This window comes from Anomaloglossus baeobatrachus (assembly GCF_048569485.1).
Source record: "Anomaloglossus baeobatrachus isolate aAnoBae1 chromosome 5 unlocalized genomic scaffold, aAnoBae1.hap1 SUPER_5_unloc_4, whole genome shotgun sequence".
In the NCBI taxonomy this organism is placed as follows: Eukaryota; Metazoa; Chordata; class Amphibia; order Anura; family Aromobatidae; genus Anomaloglossus; species Anomaloglossus baeobatrachus.
In genome coordinates this window covers 397,236-415,738 of record NW_027441808.1, presented here as the reverse complement: position 1 = coordinate 415,738, position 18,503 = coordinate 397,236, and the positions used below count along the sequence as shown (strand labels likewise).

Here is an 18,503-nt window from a genome sequence, read left to right as displayed (position 1 = left end):
CGGCATGAGGTGAAGAGGGCTTGGAGGCAATGAGCTTGTGAGACTAGGGAGAGTGAGCAGCCATCAACTTAGATGGATAGGCTTGGTGGAGGAGTTGAATGAGGAGGAGGAAAGACAATGAATTCTGTTTTGTCCATGTTAAACTTTAGGAATCGCGCAGAGAAGAAGGATGAAATAGCAGAGAGACATTATGGGATTTTGGTTAATAAGGAGGTGATGTCAGGTCCAGAGAGGTCGATCTGAGTAACATCGGCATAGAGATGATACTGAAAGCCATGGGACTCTATGAGCTGTCCCAGGCCGAAGGTGTAGATGGAGAACAGCATGAGTCAAAAAACTGAACCTTGGAGGACACCAACGGATAGAGGGTGGGATGAGGAGGTGGTGTGAGAGTGGGAGATGCCGAAAGTTCGGTCGGTTAGGTATGAAGAGATCCAAGATAGGGCCAAGTCTGTGATGCCCAGAGATGAGAGAATCTGTAGTAGGAGGGAATGGTCTACTGTGTCAAAGGCAGAGGACAGGTCCAGGAGGAGGAGGAAAGAGTAGTGTCCAATGGATTTTGCGGTTAGTAGGTCGTTAGTGACTTTGGTTAGGGCAGTTTCAGTGGAATGATGGAGTCGGAAGCCAGATTGTAACCGGTCAAAGAGGGAGCAGGAAGAGAGGTACGAAGGCAGTTCAAGATGGACATGCTGTTCCAGTAGTTTTGAGGCATAAGGAAGAAGTGATATGGGGCGATAATTTGACACAGAGGAAGGGTCAAGGGAGGGCTTTTTGAGGATGGGTGTGATGGAGGCATGTTTAAATCATGAAGGGAATACACCAGTTGTTAGTGATAGGCCAGTCCGACGCTGCTTCAACCTATCTAAGCACTGGAGAATCCTCCGGTGGGCCCCCGAGGCCTCGTTTTGCTTGGCTTTGGCAGTTAATAGGTCATTAGTGACTTTAGTTAGGGCAGTTTCAGTAGAGTCATGCGGTCGGATGCCAGATTGTAGCTGTTCAAAGAGGGAGCAGGGGGAGAGGTATGAGGACAGTTCAAGATGGATATGCTATTCCAGTAGTTTTGAGGCATAGGGGAGAAGGGATATGGGGTGGTAGCTAGACACAGAGGATGGGTCAAGGGAGGGCTTTTTAAGGATGGGTGTGATTGAAGCATGTTTAAAGCATGAAGGCAATACACCAGTTGATAGTGATAGGTTTAAGAGATGGGTTAGGGCTGGGATAAGGACTGTGGTGATATTGGGGATGAGGTCAAGTACACAGGTGGTTAGATGTGATCTTGAGAGTAGAGTGGAAAGATGATCTTCTGTCATGGGGGAGAAGCTGGATTTGGAAGAAAAGAGCTGAGTGGCTATGATGAGGGGCTGTGGGGATTGTGGGCCAAAGCTTGCTCTGCTGTTGTCAATCTTCTGCTTGAAGAAAGAGGCAAAGTCTTCAGCTGAGATGAGAGGATATTCATCCCTTTACAAGTAGCAGCCCCCCTGTAGGAACATCCACTCATCTGTGCCCCTAAAACACAGAACATCTCCTCAGATCGCCCACATTAAAGGGCCAGTTACACGCAACGACGTATCTAACGATATACCGCCGGGGTCACGGATTCTGTGACGTACATCCGGCATCGTTAGCGACGTCGTTGTGTGTGACACCAACGAGCGGCCGTTAACGATGGAAAATACTCACCAAATCGTCCATCGTTGACATGTCGTTCTTTTTCAAAAAATCGTTGATTGTTGAGGATGCAGGTTGTTTGTTGTTCCCAAGGCAGCACACATCGCTCTGTGTGACACCTCGGGAATGACGAACTACAGCTTACCTGCGGCCGCCGGTAATGAGGAAGGAAGGAAGTGGGCGGCTGCTTAGTGACGCCGCTGTGATGCCACACAAACCGTTCCCTTAGAAAGGAGGCGGTTTGCCGGTCACAGCGACGTCGCTAGGCAGGTAAATATGTGTGACGAGGTCTAACAATATTGTGCACCACGGGCAGCGATTTGCCCGTGAGTCGACGCACAAACAACGGAGGCGGGTACGCTTGCTAGCGATATCGCTGCGTGTAAAGCCCCCTTAAGTCCTATGTAAGCAAAGAAAACAGCTCCAATCTGCAGCCCCTCAGTCTATCAGCTCAGTCTGCACTGAAAGAAGCCCCGCCCCTTCTTGTGATATCATTCCCTCACATGGGCATGACATCACCACAGGTCCTGTAGCCCTCTTGGATTAAGCCTCCACCGTACATGGAACAGCTGATCATGTGACCCTGACTCCTCCCCTCCATGTGACATCATCACAGGTCCTGGAAGCACAGAGCAGCCATATATCTAGTGTGCGGCTCTGCAGGTGGAGGTGTGTGGAGATTCCCCATTACTGGGCTCAGGCTCCATACACATTAGATGCTGGGGGAGAACAATCGCTCTATAGAAGAGAATCCTCCTGATTGCCCCGTGAAGGATGGATATGGACAGGGACAAGATGGCGGAGAGGATATTACACCTCACCCTAGAGATCCTCTTCCGGCTTACTGGAGAGGTGAGAGATTCTGATGACGTCACATTACATCATTCTTATCTATGGGAATAACAGATGGACAGAACTGGAGAGGTGAGGACTCTGGAAATGTCTGGAGTGAGATTTATTACTGTGTCTCTCCATAACCAGGATTACACAGTAGTGAAGAAGACCTCTAGTGAGCGCTGTCAGGCCCCTGTGTCTGAGGGAGGGGGAAGACCCCTGAGCTCAATCACGGGGCCTCCACCTCACCCCCCGATACATGAGGACATCAATGACCAGAAGATCCTAGAACTCACCTACAAGATGATTGAGCTGCTGACTGGAGAGGTGACACTGCTGGGAATGCTGGGACATTATACAGTAACGCTATGAAGGGATCGGGGGTGACGGTATCATTGTATGTGTCAGGTTCCTATAAGGTGTCAGGACGTCACCGTCTATTTCTCCATGGAGGAGTGGGAGTATTTAGAAGGACACAAAGATCTGTACAAGGACGTCATGATGGAGGTTCCCCAGCCCCTCACATCACCAGGTAATAGTCAGGACTAAATACACACGGCCTATAATTATCTGTATGTAAGGAATGAATTCAGTCCCTGTATGTGTCTCCTCCAGGTCTATCCAGTAAGAGGACAACAGCAGAGAGATGTCCCCGTCCTCTTCTCCCACAGGACTGTAAACAAGAAGATCCCGATGTTCCTCAGGATCATCAGGTAGATGGAGAGAAGGGGCCATGAAATCTCCCTATGATGTGTAGACGGCTGTGAAGGTCTTGTGCTCAGTCTTGTTTTATCCTCCAGTATTATATGTGTTATACTTGTGTAATGAGAGCGGTGGAGATGGCAGGATTAGAGCTGATCATAGATGGGACTTCTCCATCTGTCTGTGACTTTTACAATATTTGTTTCAGGGTGAAGATCTGCCCCATATTAATACTACAGAGACATATGTGAGGGTTGATGAGCGGAGTAAAGAGGAGATTCCTACAGATAACCGCCCAGGTGAGTAGTGACCACTATATGCAGAGAAGTCACAGATTCTTCTCAGTCACCGGCTGTGGCTGCTTTATCAGGGTTATAGTCCGGCCATAGGAAATGGTCACCATTCTGCTGCTAGACCCCCACATGCTCCTCCACCCAAAACTGTCCCCATTATTTTGTGCATTGGACGCCCTTCTGTTGGAGTGAGATCTGTATCAGCCAGATCTTACAGGTAGGATCCACTCTATCCCCTGAAATTAGAAGACATTGACCCTTAGCTGCCCAGATCTCTAATCTGTTAAGCCAAATGACAGTGTACGTAGAATGTGCAGACAACTTAGAAAATCATGGGAAGAAGAAGAATCTAATCTGTATGGTGGACCCCTAAGAGAAAGCGGAGGGTAATGATGCTGGTGACGTCGTAGATTCTTAGTTTGGTGCCGTGTTCTCCAGGTGAATAAAGATTGATTGTTCTCAGTGGGAGAAACCAAATAATAATCTTGTAGTTGATGAAGAGATTAGTGATGAGCGAGCATGCTTGTTACTACTCGGTACTCGCACGAGTATCACTGTACTCGGTCTACTCGGCGGGGACCGAGTAATCTCGCGATACTCGTGCTGTACTCGTGGTCTTCATTTCTGCATGTTGGCGCTCTTTTGAGAGCCAGCCCTCATGCAGGGATTGGCTGGCAGACCACTGCAATGCCACAGCCCTGTTAGTTGTGGAATTGCAGTGATTGGCCGGCCTGGACAGCGTGACCGAGCCTTTATACCGGCCGGCGCGCTGTGCTCTGCTCACAGCTATCCAGACAGTCAGTGCAGGGAGAGTCGCTGATTCAGGGAAAGCTTTGCGGCCCTTTATAGCTTTTTCAGTTGCAGGGCTGCAAACAGTGTGACCAAAAGTCCTTCTCAGGACTATTCTAGTTGTATACAGGCAGGCAGGGTATAGCCAGGTCGGAGTACAGTAGCAGAGTCCTTCTCAGGACTATTGTTGCTATATACAAGCAGGGTATAGCCAGGTCTGAATACAGGGTAGTGACCAGAAGAGTCCTTGTCAGGACTATTGTACCAGTATACAGGCAGGCAGGCAGGCAGGCAGGCAGGGTATATATAGCCATTCCTAGTGGTGACCGTATACCAGCCTTCATCATATCTGGGGCTGGTGTATACAGTCTAAAACAGTCCAGATAGTGTCTGACTTGTCTGTAATTGTCGCTCCCCAAAAAAACCTGTTAGGTTCTTAGTGCGTCCGTGCTTGGTTTTTAAAACTGCACGTGTGTGCCTGTCGGTGGCAGCGTACAGGTGCACTTGTGTGCAATTTCCACAAACTTTGATATAACGCACAAGTAGTGAATACACGTCAGCACAGCATTGCAAAATGCGCAAGGGTATTGGCAAGGAACAAGGAAGTGGACGTGATGGTGGTGCAGGCAGAGGCCGAGGTCGTGGGCAAGCTCTAATTTCGCCACAACAAAGGGCCACATCTAGTCGCTTGCACGTCCTGTCCCAAATTCTTGGGGACCGCAGCAGTACACCGCTCTTGAACCAAGACCAGTGTCAACAGGTTGTTAGTTGGATAGCAGATAATGCTTCCAGTCAGATTGGCACCACCACAAACACTCTGTCTTCCACACGGTCAAGTGTCAGTAGCCGTGATACTGCACCGCGCATTTCTGAACCTGATCCTCCTTCCTACCACCAGGCTGAGTACACGTCCTCCTCGGACATTAATGATCCCACACTTGGACACTCGGAAGAGCTGTTCACGTTTCCATTCACACATTCTGGCCTCTCGCCAGCTCATATTGAAGTGGGTCATGAGGAGATCATCTGTACAGATGGCCAAATATTTGAGCAGCCACGTTCTCACGAAGTTGGCAACGTGTCTCAACAAGTGGTGGACGATGATGAGACACAATTGTCAGGAAGTCAGGAGGAGGAGCAGGGTGCGGAAGAGGAAGACGACGTGGTGGATGATCCAGTAACTGACCCAACCTGGCAGGAGGATATGCAGAGCGAGGACAGCAGTGCACAGGGGGAGGGAGGCGTAGCATCACAACAGGCAGTAAGAAGCAGGGTGGTGGCCCCAGGCAGAAGTCAGGCAACCGTTCCCCGGAACAACACGACGACACAAGGTGCCTGTACAAATGTTAGGTCTTCCCGAGTCTGGCAGTTTTTTAAGTTGGCTCCAGATGATTCTAAAAAGGCCATTTGCAACACCTGCCGTGCCAGCATCAGCAGGGGTACCAAAACTAGCAGCCTGACCACCACCAGCATGATCAGGCACATGTCAGCCAAGCACCCGACTTTGTGGGAAGTACAACAGAGTCGAGGAGCAGTGCTTGCTGATGTCACTGGTACGTCTTCGCTGGTTGTGCATGCGAGCCAATCCCCTGTCCATGCTGCCTGCGAACAAGCCTCCTCCACTCCTGCACCTGCAGTTGCCTACGCAGAAAGAACACCATCATCAAGCACGTCCTTGTCCCAGCGCAGCGTTCAGTTATCCATTCAGCAAACCTTTGAACGCAGGCGCAAATACACTGCCAACACCCCACATGCCACAGTTCTAAATGCTAACATTTCGCGACTGCTTGCGCTGGAAATGTTGCCTTTTAGGCTGGTGGAGACAGAAGCATTCCGCGACCTGATGGCGGCAGCTGTCCCACGTTACTCGGTCCCCAGCCGCCACTATTTCTCCCGGTGTGCCGTCCCCGCGTTGCATAACCACGTGTCACAAAACATCACACGTGCCCTGAACAACGCTGTTTCACCCAAGGTCCACCTAACCACAGACACGTGGACAAGTGCTTGTGGGCAAGGCCGCTACATCTCGTTGACGGCACACTGGGTTAATATTGTGGAAGCTGGGACCCAGTCTGAGCGAGGGACGGAACACGTCCTTCCCACACCAAGGTTTGCAGGCCCTACCTCAGTCAGTGTTTCACCCACACTCTACAGCTCAGGAATGTCATGCTCTTCAGCCTCCTCCTCCTCCTGCGCATCCTCATCCACTGTACCCTCCACACCAGTCCCAAGCTGGAAGCACTGCAGCACTGCCTCGGCGAAGCGGCAACAGGCTGTGCTGAAGCTAATCTGCATCGGTGACAAACCCCACAATGCAGAAGAGGTGTGGACAGCTCTGAAACAGCAGGCAGATCACTGGCTCACACCTCTGAACCTAAAGCCAGGAAAGGTCGTGTGTGACAATGGCCGGAACCTGGTGGCGGCTTTGAGGCGAGGCCAGCTGACACATGTTCCATGCGTGGCCCATGTGCTCAACCTCGTGGTTCAGCGGTTTATAAAGTCATACCCAGAGCTGTCTGATCTGCTGGTAAAAGTTCGCCGCCTGTCTGCACATTTTCGAAAGTCACCTACTGCTTCAGCCGGCCTTGCCGGCTTTCAGCGCCGTTTGCATCTTCCGGCTCACAGACTGGTGTGTGATGTCCCCACGCGTTGGAATTCAACTCTGCACATGTTGGTCAGGATATGTGAGCAGAAGAGGGCAGTTGTTGAGTACCTGCATCACCTAAGCCGTCGGGAAATGGGTCAAACTCCACACATAACACCTGAGGAGTGGAGATGGATGTCAGACCTATGTACCATCCTCCAAAACTTTGAGGACTCCACCAAGATGGTGAGTGGTGATGACGCCATTATTAGCGTCACCATACCGCTACTCTGCCTTCTAAAACGGTCTCTGCTGAAAAACAAACATGATGCATTGCAGGCGGAGCGCGATGAGTTGCAGCAAGAAACAGTAGTTTGTGTGGGTGATAACACACAGCCCAGCCTCGTCTCATCACAACGTGCAGTGGAGGACTATGACGAGGAGGAGGATGAAGACATGGAGCAACTCTCCGGCCAAATTGAGGATATGACATGCACACCAGTCATATCCTCGGTTCAGCGTGGCTGGCCAGAGGACAGGGTAGATGAGGAGGAGGAGGAGGAGGAGGAGGACAGCATGTTCAGTCATCTTGTTGGTCAGGCTACTGAAGTCCTGGCTGTTAAGAGTCTGGCGCACATGGCTGACTTTATGGTAAGCTGCCTGTCTCGTGACCCTCGCGTTAAGAACATCTTGGCCGACAATCATTACTGGTTGGTAACACTGTTAGACCCACGCTACAAGGAGAACTTTTTGTCTCTTATTCCCGTGGAGGAGAGGTCAACCAAAATGCAGCAGTTCCGGAAGGCCATAGTCACGGAAGTAGGCAAAGCATTCCCCTCACAAAACGCTAGCGGCATAGGTCAGGAATCAGTGGACAACCGAGGCGTACAGCCGAGAGAGGCACAAGTCCAATCCGCCAGAGGTAGGGGAACAGTCTTTAAGATGTGGGACAGTTTTCTCAGCCCCTCACGTACCACAGCCCCTGAGGTGCGGGGTAGTGCCACAAGAAATCCTAAGTTTGCCCAGATGCTGAAGGAGTACCTTGCAGATCGAACAACTGTACTCCGACATTCCTCTGTGCCTTACAATTATTGGGTATCCAAGCTGGACACGTGGCATGAATTGGCTCTCTACGCCTTGGAAGTCCTGGCCTGCCCTGCCGCTAGCGTTTTGTCAGAGCGTGTTTTTAGTGCCGCAGGTGGAATCATTACAGATAAACGCACCCGCCTGTCAACTGAAAATGCTGACAGGCTGACTCTGATCAAGATGAACAAGGGTTGGATTGGGCCAGACTTCACCACACCACCAGCAAATGAGAGCGGAATTTAAAGTTTGCCATGTACCTCCACTCACCCATGGGTACACACTTCTGGACTTTGGATAATCGCTGGACTGCTCCTCCTTCTCCTCATGCGCCACCATGATGACCGTTACAAATTGCAATACTTAGGCCTTTGTTTCAGGTATACCCCCAGTGGTAAATTTTTTCGCCCATTCTTTGCAGAATGGACATTACAACGACAGGAGACCCGCTCCTTTGCAATGGGAACAATGTTTTGAGGCCCTCATGCACGTCTCTATCCAGGGACAATGTGGAGCCTCTCAATTTTTGGCTGCCCTGCCAAAGGGCTATACTACAATAGACCCACTTCCTTACAATGGGCACTTCAAGTTCACAGGCCCTCATGCACGTCTCAACCCAGGGACAACGTGGAGCCTCCCAATTTTTGGCTGCCCTGCCTAAGGGCTATACTATAATACACCCACTTCCTGACAATTGACACTTAATGTTTTGAGGCCCTCATGCACGTCTCTATCCAGGGACAACGTGGAGCCTCCCAATTTTTGGCTGCCCTGCCTAAGGGCTATACTATAATACACCCACTTCCTGACAATTGACACTTAATGTTTTGAGGCCTCATGCACGTCTCTACCCAGGGACAACGTGGAGCCTCTCAATTTTTGGCTGCCCTGCCAAAGGGCTATACTACAATAGACCCACTTCCTTACAATGGGCACTTCAGGTTTACAGGCCATCATGCACGTCTCTATCCAGGGACAACGTGGAGCCTCCCAATTTTTGGCTGCCCTGCCAAAGGGCTATACTACAATAGACCCACTTCCTTACAATGGGCACTTCAAGTTTACAGGCCCTCATGCACGTCTCTATGCAGGGGCATTGGTGAACCTCACAATTTTGGACTGCCCTGGCAAAGGAAAATACTACAAAGACTCACTTCCTCAAAATGGGCATATTAGACTCAAGAGGCCTTCATGTACGTCTCTTCTCAGGGACATCGGAGTGCCACACAATGTTTTCACGTAAAATCTTTCATGTATTAATCTCAAAAAGTAACATACACCAGGTCTGTCTCACTATTGGGTATGTGCCCTTAACATTTCTGCCATGAAAAATCATTTTGGGGTCATTTTGGAAGATTTTCTGGTGAGTCCGTAAAAATGGCGTGAAACGCGGACAAAATTGTTCACAGCTGTGACTTTTGAGTGATAAATGCTTCAAGGGGTCTTCCCCATGCTGTTGCCATGTCATTTGAGCACTCTTCTGAGACTTTTGTGCCATTTTTAGGGTTTCTCCATGCTGCCGGGGGGTCATTTCACAAAAATACTCGGGTCTCCCATAGGATAACATTGGGCTCGTTGCTCGGCCCGAGTACACGAGTATCTTGGGAGGCTCGGCCCGAGCTTCGAGCACCCGAGCTTTTTAGTACTCGCTCATCACTAGAAGAGATCTAAGTAGTCTGGAAAGCTTGCTTTGTAATATCATTTATTTCATTTTTGTTCACAATTAAAAGGCATCATAACTACAAGATTCAGTGACAGACATACCATGGTGCAGCCACATTGGGGCCCTGAGGGCCGGAAAACACATGGGAATTTCCTTTGTCGGTGGCAGCTTTAATACTAACAGGAAAAGCAGGGGCCAAGATCAGCTGAATGCATATGATTATGTTGAGCTGACATGGGCCCCTTCCCTCACCTGTTAGGGACGTGCAGGAGGGAGGATTCATCACCTCTGCAAAAGCCGCGCAGAGGATGTCTGTGTCTTAGAGCTAGAAAGGAGTCTCCACCCACCAGCTACATCTGCAGCAGAGCAGAAAGGCCGCTGTATAACAGACAAGGCCCCTACCTCCCATCATGGCTGAGTTGCCCCCCTTGCCCCCCAGGAGGAGGGGAGGCTGCACCATAAGAGGAGATGGAAGTGCAGGCTCCAGAGAGTAGACTTAAATGTCAATTGTCCAAAGTAAACACACACTTCAAAACTGATCAAAACAACAACCTGAGCACCATAATGTTCAGGTATGAAGTGAGAAGCGTATATATCGCAAATTTTTTAAAAGTACTTTATTAATTATAATATAATAATTTATTATTATTTAAAACTTTATTAATGCAACTTCATAAACATTTAAAAACAGGGAAAACCCACAAAGTGGAGCACATCATCCCCAATTGATAACCCTCAAAAATACAAGAATAAATTCACAGGCATATGTCACTGTATACAGCCATTGTTGGTTGGCAACAGAGACAGTGTATATTTATTTGTTTATTTATGGGACACGTATAAACCCAATCATTTTATTACAACATCGCCACCATGCCAGCCAACAAATGGCAGCCCAGTTATGAATGAATATAATTGAATACAGTTACTTTTAGAGATACTAGCAGTCTGTTGTCAATGCTTTTTCACAATGCAGAATTTCCCATGGTAAGATACCAAATTTCTACATAAGCAATTCTGTATGACTAATCAGCTTTCCGTATCTATAGCTGCAACTAGATAATATTGGGGCTATAGCATCCACCGATCAATAACATACAATATGTAATATAACTGTCCACAGTGTGCATGAAAAATACTGATTCACAGTGGTACTGGTTTCTGCCTTGATGGGAGGATGGTACAGCACTCCAATGCTGACAGCCATGCGGCAGGCAACTGAAAACAGACGGTAATAGATATATATGTGACGCCCTGGATCCCAGGTGTCACAGGTAATTACATCAACCACATACACACACACCCCCCATCCCCTGTGAGGTCACACACATGGCACCCGAAAGGGAGACCTGATTCCTCCCTCAGGGCCAGTAGAGCACACCAGGTGGGCGGAGTCAGGTGGAAAGGCACGCCCACCGAGGAGACTACTGTCCTGGGGCAGGAAGTTCAAACAGATAAGTTTTAAGTTGACAGTGAGTGGTAGTCGAGCAGCTGTCAGGGACCCGGGTAGGAGCCTGGGCCCCTTTGGAAACATCAGGCAGGCAGACGGTGGTGGCCGTCTGCAGGAGTACCGGTACAGCAACCGGCGGAACCGTACGGACCAGGCCTGGGTTGGAGCCCGCCGATCCCGAACCGGGGAGTCAGCCGTGTACCGGAGCACCAGAAACCGGGTACTCAGACCCCGTCCTAGCTTAGAAGCCACTGAGTATAGGCAAATTAACTGATTGCTGGCTGGACCTCACGGGTTCATCCACACCCAGAGTCCCGAAAGAAGGCAAAAGCCCACCAAGACCGGGTGAGCGCCACCGCCAAGGGCCAAACACCCGATGGGCCAGCGCCTGCGGGCAACTGAGGGCTCCTCCGGCAGCTCAACGCCGGGGAGCGGGCCACCACTGCTCAGGCAGGGGGGCCGAAACACAACATCCATAGGTGCACGGGAAAAAAGGCCACCATCAACCCCACAGGGGACATCAGCAGCCAGCCGCGGGAACCGACCACATCCGAACTTTGGTTTACCAGTGACTCTGAGTGTGAATCAATCGTGAGTACACAAGTGCCATCCGGGCACGACACTACACCGCGGCACAGCACCCTGCACCCCAACAACAACATCAGCGCTCCAGTCCCCGACCGCTCCGGGGCCCCGGGACACACCGCCCCTACCCACGGAGGGGCTAACATCTAGGCTGCAGCCGCGATACCGAACCCGGATGAGCCCGCCTTCACCCCAGCCGCAGCGGTGGTGCATCCCGTCACCACGACCCGTGGGTGGCGTCACGACCTGTTGGACGACAGCGCGGCCCTCCCCGGCTGCGCGCCTCGTCCCACACCACCACCACCCCGCTACCTCTCCCCTCTAACAGAGCGACGTGGCCCCCCGGTCCAGAGGCGCTCGTGCCACCAACAACCCAAGCCCGGACCTTGAGCGGCTCGGCCCGAGCAAGCGGAGGAAGCGGCCGGGCCCCTCTCAGGGCGGTACACATCCCATATGTACTATAAGTCTAGATAAATGCGTACTAGCTGTCAACAATAACGCATATTCCTAATAACCTGGACATCACACTGAATAGTGCAGGAAAAAGAACAATATACCTTAAGAGAGGGTCACCTGGGTGAGCTCTCCACCACCCCTGACGTCGTGTTCGCCTTGCTTCTTCAAAAGGGGCGTGTCAGGGTGGGGAGATGTCTGGGTATTTAAGATAGTAGAGCAGCCAATGGCAGAGGCGATTTAGACAAGCCTCCGAAAACGCCCCTGTCACATGACATAGTGACGTCGGCGCATGGGGCGGTCGCCGCTTGCCTTTGTTAAATAACTTCCTTAGATGCGCGCGCTAGGACACAGCGTGACACACAATGACCACGTGAGGCGTGCATCAGGAAGTGTAAGGAGCGGAGACCGGCGCATGCGCACCACCAGCGGGCTGGGACTTAGTGTGAGCACACTCACTGCACAGCAATGTTAACGATAATTAGGAATAAGCATCCTCAAAACGACTAAACAGGGGTCTGTACGTTGGTGTGTGTGTGTATATATATATATATATATATATATATATATATATATATATATATATATATATATATATATAGATATATATAGATTATATATATATATATATATCTATATATATCTATATATATATATATATATATATATATATATATATATATATATATATATATATATATATATATATACTAGAAGGTGGCCCGATTCTACGCATCGGGTATTCTAGAATTTACGTATTGTGTAGTTAATGTATGATTTTTGTTATATATATATATATAGATGTTGTTGTGTGTAGTTACCAAGTGTTTGTGTAGGGGCTGTACATGTTCTGGGTGTTGTCTGGGTGTAGCGGGGGGTGAGAGCGGTGTTGTTTGTGTCTTGCGTTGTGTGTCGTTATTTGTGGAGCGCTGTGTGTCTGTATCGTTGTGTATGTGTGTGTGTGTTTTGGGGGGAGGTATGTTTTGTGCAATGTGTGTGTTGTGCGGTATGTGCGTATATTTGTGTGTGCCGCGGTGTTTGTGTGTTGAGTGTTGTGTGTCTGCGGCGTTGTCTGTGTGTGTGGGTGTCTGTGTAGGGTGGTGTTTGTGGTTCCCAGTGTGTGTGTGGTGTGTTGTGCAGTGCGTGTGTGGCAGTGTGTGTGTGTGTGTTTTTGGGGGGAGGTGTGCACCCCCCATCGTGGTCCACCCCCCATCGTGCTCCATCTCCCATGCTGTGCACCCCCCATCATGCTCCATCCCCCATGCTGCGCACCCCCCATCGTGCTCCATCCCCACTCCCCATTGTGCTCCATCCTCCATGCTGCGCATTCCCCATCGTGCTCCATCCCCCATGCTGCGCATTCCCAATCGTGCTCCATCCCCCATGCTGCGCATTCCTCATCGTGCTCCATCCCCCATGCTGCGCACTCCCAAATGTGCTCCATCCCCCATGCTGCGCACTCCCCATCGTGCTCCATCCCCCATGCTGCGCACTCCCCATCGTGCTCCATCCCCCATGCTGCACACTCCCCATCGTGCTCCATCCCCCATGCTGCGCACCCCCCATCATGCTCCATCTCCCATGCTGCGCACTCCCCATCGTGCTCCATCCCCCATGCTACGCATTCCCCATCATGCTCCATCCCCCATGCTGCGCACTCCCAAACGTGCTCCATCCTCCATGCTGCGCACTCCCCATCGTACTCCATCCCCCATGCTACGCATTCTCCATCATGCTCCATCCCCCATGCTGCGCACTCCCCATCGTGCTCCATCCCCCATGCTGCGCACTCCCCATCGTGCTCCATCCCCCATGCTGCGCACTCCCCATCGTGCTCCATCCCCCATGCTGCACACTCCCCATCGTGCTCCATCCCCCATGCTGCGCACCCCCCATCGTGCTCCATCCCCCATGCTGCGCACACCCCATCGTGCTCCATCCCCCATGCTGCGCACTCCCCATCGTGCTCCATCCCCCATGCTGCGCACCCCCATCGTGCTCCATCCCCCATGCTGCGCACCCCCCATCGTGCTCCATCCCCCATGCTGCGCACTCCCCATCGTGCTCCATCCCCCATGCTGCACACTCCCCATCGTGCTCCATCCCCCATGCTGCGCACTCCCCATCGTGCTACATCCCCCATGCTGTGCACCCCCCATCGTGCTCCACAGTCACACATCAGACAGTAAACACGCACACATATGATCGCATACACTCACACACACACCCCACTTCTCCCTGTGCCCACCGGTGGGCGGTCCCAGCAGCTGTGCTGCACGCCGTGCTCCTCTGCCGACACTCACAGATCCGATCGCATACACTCACACACACACACACACACTCACACACATCCGATCGCATACACTCACACACATCCGATCACATACACTCACACACACTCACACACATCCGATCGCATACACACACACACTGACGATATCGCACATACGCGCTGACACACTCACAACATCCGGAGATACCACATGCTTCCGGCCATGTGATCCTCCAGCAGGTCCTGGAAGCTCACAGCACAGTATCGCCGCCGAGAAGCAAGCGATATCACGGGATGTTGTGAGTGTGTGGATGCGATGTGAGGTGTGTGTGAGAGTGAGTGTGATCTGATGTGTGTGTGTGTGTGTCTGTTCTTATGTGTGTGTGAGGTGTGTGTGTTCCGCCGCTGCAGGACGTGGATGCGATCTGATGTGTGTGTGAGGTGTGTGTGTTCTGCCGCTGCAGGACGTGGATGCGATCTGATGTGAGTGTGAGTGTGAGTCTGAGTGTGAGTCTGAGTGTGAGTCTGAGTGTGAGTCTGAGTGTGCATGTGAGTGTGAGTCTGAGTGTGAGTCTGAGTGTGCATGTGAGTGTGAGTGTGCATGTGAGTGTGAGTGTGCATGTGAGTGTGAGTGTGAGTGTGCATGTGAGTGTGAGTGTGCATGTGAGTGTGAGTCTGAGTGTGAGTGTGCATGTGAGTGTGAGTCTGAGTGTGCATGTGAGTGTGAGTCTGAGTGTGAGTGTGCATGTGAGTGTGAGTCTGAGTCTGAGTGTGCATGTGAGTGTGAGTCTGAGTGTGCATGTGAGTGTGAGTCTGAGTGTGAGTGTGCATGTGAGTCTGAGTGTGCATGTGAGTGTGAGTCTGAGTGTGAGTGTGCATGTGAGTGTGAGTGTGAGTCTGAGTGTGAGTGTGCATGTGAGTGTGAGTCTGAGTGTGAGTGTGCATGTGAGTGTGAGTGTGAGTTTGAGTGTGAGTGTGAGTGTGCATGTGAGTGTGAGTGTGCATGTGAGTGTGAGTCTGAGTGTGCATGTGAGTGTGAGTCTGAGGGTGAGTCTGAGTGTGAGTGTGCATGTGAGTGTGAGTCTGAGTGTGAGTGTGCATGTGAGTGTGAGTCTGAGTGTGAGTGTGCATGTGAGTGTGAGTCTGAGTGTGAGTCTGAGTGTGAGTGTGCATGTGAGTGTGAGTCTGAGTGTGAGTGTGAGTGTGCATGTGAGTGTGAGTCTGAGTGTGAGTGTGAGTGTGCATGTGAGTGTGAGTCTGAGTGTGAGTGTGCATGTGAGTGTGAGTCTGAGTGTGAGTGTGCATGTGAGTGTGAGTCTGAGTGTGAGTGTGAGTCTGAGTGTGAGTGTGCATGTGAGTGTGAGTCTGAGTGTGAGTGTGCATGTGAGTGTGAGTCTGAGTGTGAGTGTGCATCTGAGTGTGAGTCTGAGTGTGAGTGTGCATGTGAGTGTGAGTCTGAGTGTGAGTGTGCATGTGAGTGTGAGTCTGAGTGTGAGTGTGCATGTGAGTGTGAGTCTGAGTGTGAGTGTGCATGTGAGTGTGCATGTGAGTGTGAGTCTGAGTGTGAGTGTGCATGTGAGTGTGAGTCTGAGTGTGAGTGTGCATGTGAGTGTGAGTCTGAGTGTGAGTGTGCATGTGAGTCTGAGTGTGAGTCTGAGTGTGAGTGTGCATGTGAGTGTGCATGTGAGTGTGAGTGTGCATGTGAGTGTGAGTCTGAGTGTGAGTGTGCATGTGAGTGTGAGTCTGAGTGTGAGTCTGAGTGTGAGTGTGCATGTGAGTGTGCATGTGAGTGTGAGTGTGCATGTGAGTGTGAGTCTGAGTGTGAGTGTGCATGTGAGTGTGAGTCTGAGTGTGAGTCTGAGTGTGAGTGTGCATGTGAGTGTGCATGTGAGTGTGAGTGTGCATGTGAGTGTGAGTCTGAGTGTGAGTGTGCATGTGAGTGTGAGTCTGAGTGTGAGTGTGAGTCTGAGTGTGAGTGTGCATGTGAGTGTGAGTCTGAGTGTGAGTGTGCATGTGAGTGTGAGTCTGAGTGTGAGTGTGCATCTGAGTGTGAGTCTGAGTGTGAGTGTGCATGTGAGTGTGAGTCTGAGTGTGAGTGTGCATGTGAGTGTGAGTCTGAGTGTGAGTGTGCATGTGAGTGTGAGTCTGAGTGTGAGTGTGCATGTGAGTGTGCATGTGAGTGTGAGTCTGAGTGTGAGTGTGCATGTGAGTGTGAGTCTGAGTGTGAGTGTGCATGTGAGTGTGAGTCTGAGTGTGAGTGTGCATGTGAGTCTGAGTGTGAGTCTGAGTGTGAGTGTGCATGTGAGTGTGCATGTGAGTGTGAGTGTGCATGTGAGTGTGAGTCTGAGTGTGAGTGTGAGTGTGAGTGTGCATGTGAGTGTGAGTGTGAGTGTGCATGTGAGTGTGAGTCTGAGTGTGCATGTGAGTGTGAGTCTGAGGGTGAGTCTGAGTGTGAGTCTGAGTCTGAGTGTGAGTGAGTGTGAGTGAGTGTGCGTGTGAGTCTGAGTGTGAGTGTGTGTGAGTCTGAGTCTGCGTGTGAGTCTGAGTGTGAGTGTGCATGTGAGTGTGAGTCTGAGTCTGAGTGTGAGTGAGTGTGCGTGTGAGTCTGAGTGTGAGTCTGAGTGTGAGTCTGAGTGTGAGTGTGCATGTGAGTGTGAGTCTGAGTCTGAGTGTGAGTGTGTGTGAGTCTGCGTGTGAGTCTGAGTGTGAGTCTGAGTCTGGGTGTGAGTGTGAGTGAGTGTGAGTGAGTGTGCGTGTGAGTGAGTGTGAGTGTGTGTGAGTCTGAGTCTGAGTGTGAGTCTGAGTCTGAGTCTGAGTGTGAGTGAGTGTGCATGTGAGTCTGAGTGTGAGTCTGAGTGTGAGTCTGAGTGTGAGTCTGAGTGTGAGTCTGAGTGTGCGTGTGAGTCTGAGTGTGAGTCTGAGTGTGAGTCTGAGTGTGCGTGTCAGTCTGAGTGTGAGTCTGAGTGTGAGTGTGCATGTGAGTGTGAGTCTGAGTGAGTGTGTGTGTGAGTGTGAGTCTGAGTGTGTGTGAGTGTGAGTCTGTGAGTGTGCGTGTGAGTCTGTGTGAGTGTGCGTGTGAGTGTGCATGTGAGTGTGAGTGTGCATGTGAGTGTGAGTCTGAGTGTGAGTCTGAGTGTGAGTGTGCATGTGAGTGTGAGTCTGAGTGTGAGTGTGCATGTGAGTGTGAGTCTGAGTGTGAGTGTGCATGTGAGTGTGAGTCTGTGTGTGTGCATGTGAGTGTGAGTCTGAGTGTGAGTGTGCATGTGAGTGTGAGTCTGAGTGTGAGTGTGCATGTGAGTGTGAGTCTGAGTGTGTGTGCATGTGAGTGTGAGTCTGAGTGTGAGTGTGCATGTGAGTGTGAGTCTGAGTGTGAGTGTGCATGTGAGTGAGTGTGAGTGTGAGTGTGCATGTGAGTGTGAGTCTGAGTGTGAGTGTGCATGTGAGTGAGTGTGAGTGTGAGTCTGAGTGTGCATGTGAGTGTGAGTCTGAGGGTGAGTCTGAGTGTGAGTGTGCATGTGAGTGTGAGTCTGAGTGTGAGTGTGCATGTGAGTGAGTGTGAGTGTGAGTCTGAGTGTGAGTGTGCATGTGAGTGTGAGTCTGAGTGTGAGTCTGAGTCTGGGTGTGAGTGTGAGTGAGTGTGCGTGTGAGTGAGTGTGAGTGTGAGTGTGTGTGAGTCTGAGTCTGAGTGTGAGTCTGAGTCTGAGTCTGAGTGTGAGTGAGTGTGCATGTGAGTCTGAGTGTGAGTCTGAGTGTGAGTCTGAGTGTGAGTCTGAGTGTGAGTCTGAGTGTGAGTCTGAGTGTGCGTGTGAGTCTGAGTGTGAGTCTGAGTGTGAGTCTGAGTGTGCGTGTCAGTCTGAGTGTGAGTGTGAGTGTGAGTGTGCATGTGAGTCTGAGTGTGAGTCTGAGTGTGAGTCTGAGTGTGAGTCTGAGTGTGAGTCTGAGTGTGAGTGTGCATGTGAGTGTGAGTGTGAGTCTGAGTCTGCGTGTGAGTCTGAGTGTGAGTGAGTGTGAGTGAGTGTGCGTGTGAGTCTGAGTGTCAGTGTGAGTGTGTGTGAGTCTGAGTGTGAGTCTGAGTCTGAGTCTGCGTGTGAGTGTGAGTGTGAGTGTGCATGTGAGTCTGAGTGTGA

At 50.9% G+C, this 18,503-nt stretch overlaps 2 protein-coding genes across 2 annotated transcripts in view; both read left to right on the top strand.

The window, feature by feature from the left end:
• Positions 1-2,329: 2,329 nt before the first annotated feature.
• On the top strand, positions 2,330-3,051 carry LOC142259248 (gastrula zinc finger protein XlCGF66.1-like). Its single transcript, XM_075331729.1, has 3 exons — positions 2,330-2,520; positions 2,650-2,829; positions 2,911-3,051. The coding sequence occupies exons 1-3, from the start codon at positions 2,443-2,445 to the stop codon at positions 3,049-3,051; spliced, it is 399 nt and encodes a 132-aa protein (XP_075187844.1). The 5' UTR covers positions 2,330-2,442.
• A 77-nt stretch (positions 3,052-3,128) lies between these two features.
• LOC142259219 (uncharacterized) overlaps positions 3,129-18,503 on the top strand; it is a 35,815-nt gene continuing 20,440 nt past the window's right edge. The window contains exons 1-2 of the mRNA XM_075331709.1: positions 3,129-3,215; positions 3,413-3,503. The gene's annotated coding sequence lies outside the window, so the exon portion shown is untranslated. The remainder of the gene's footprint in view (positions 3,216-3,412; positions 3,504-18,503) is intronic.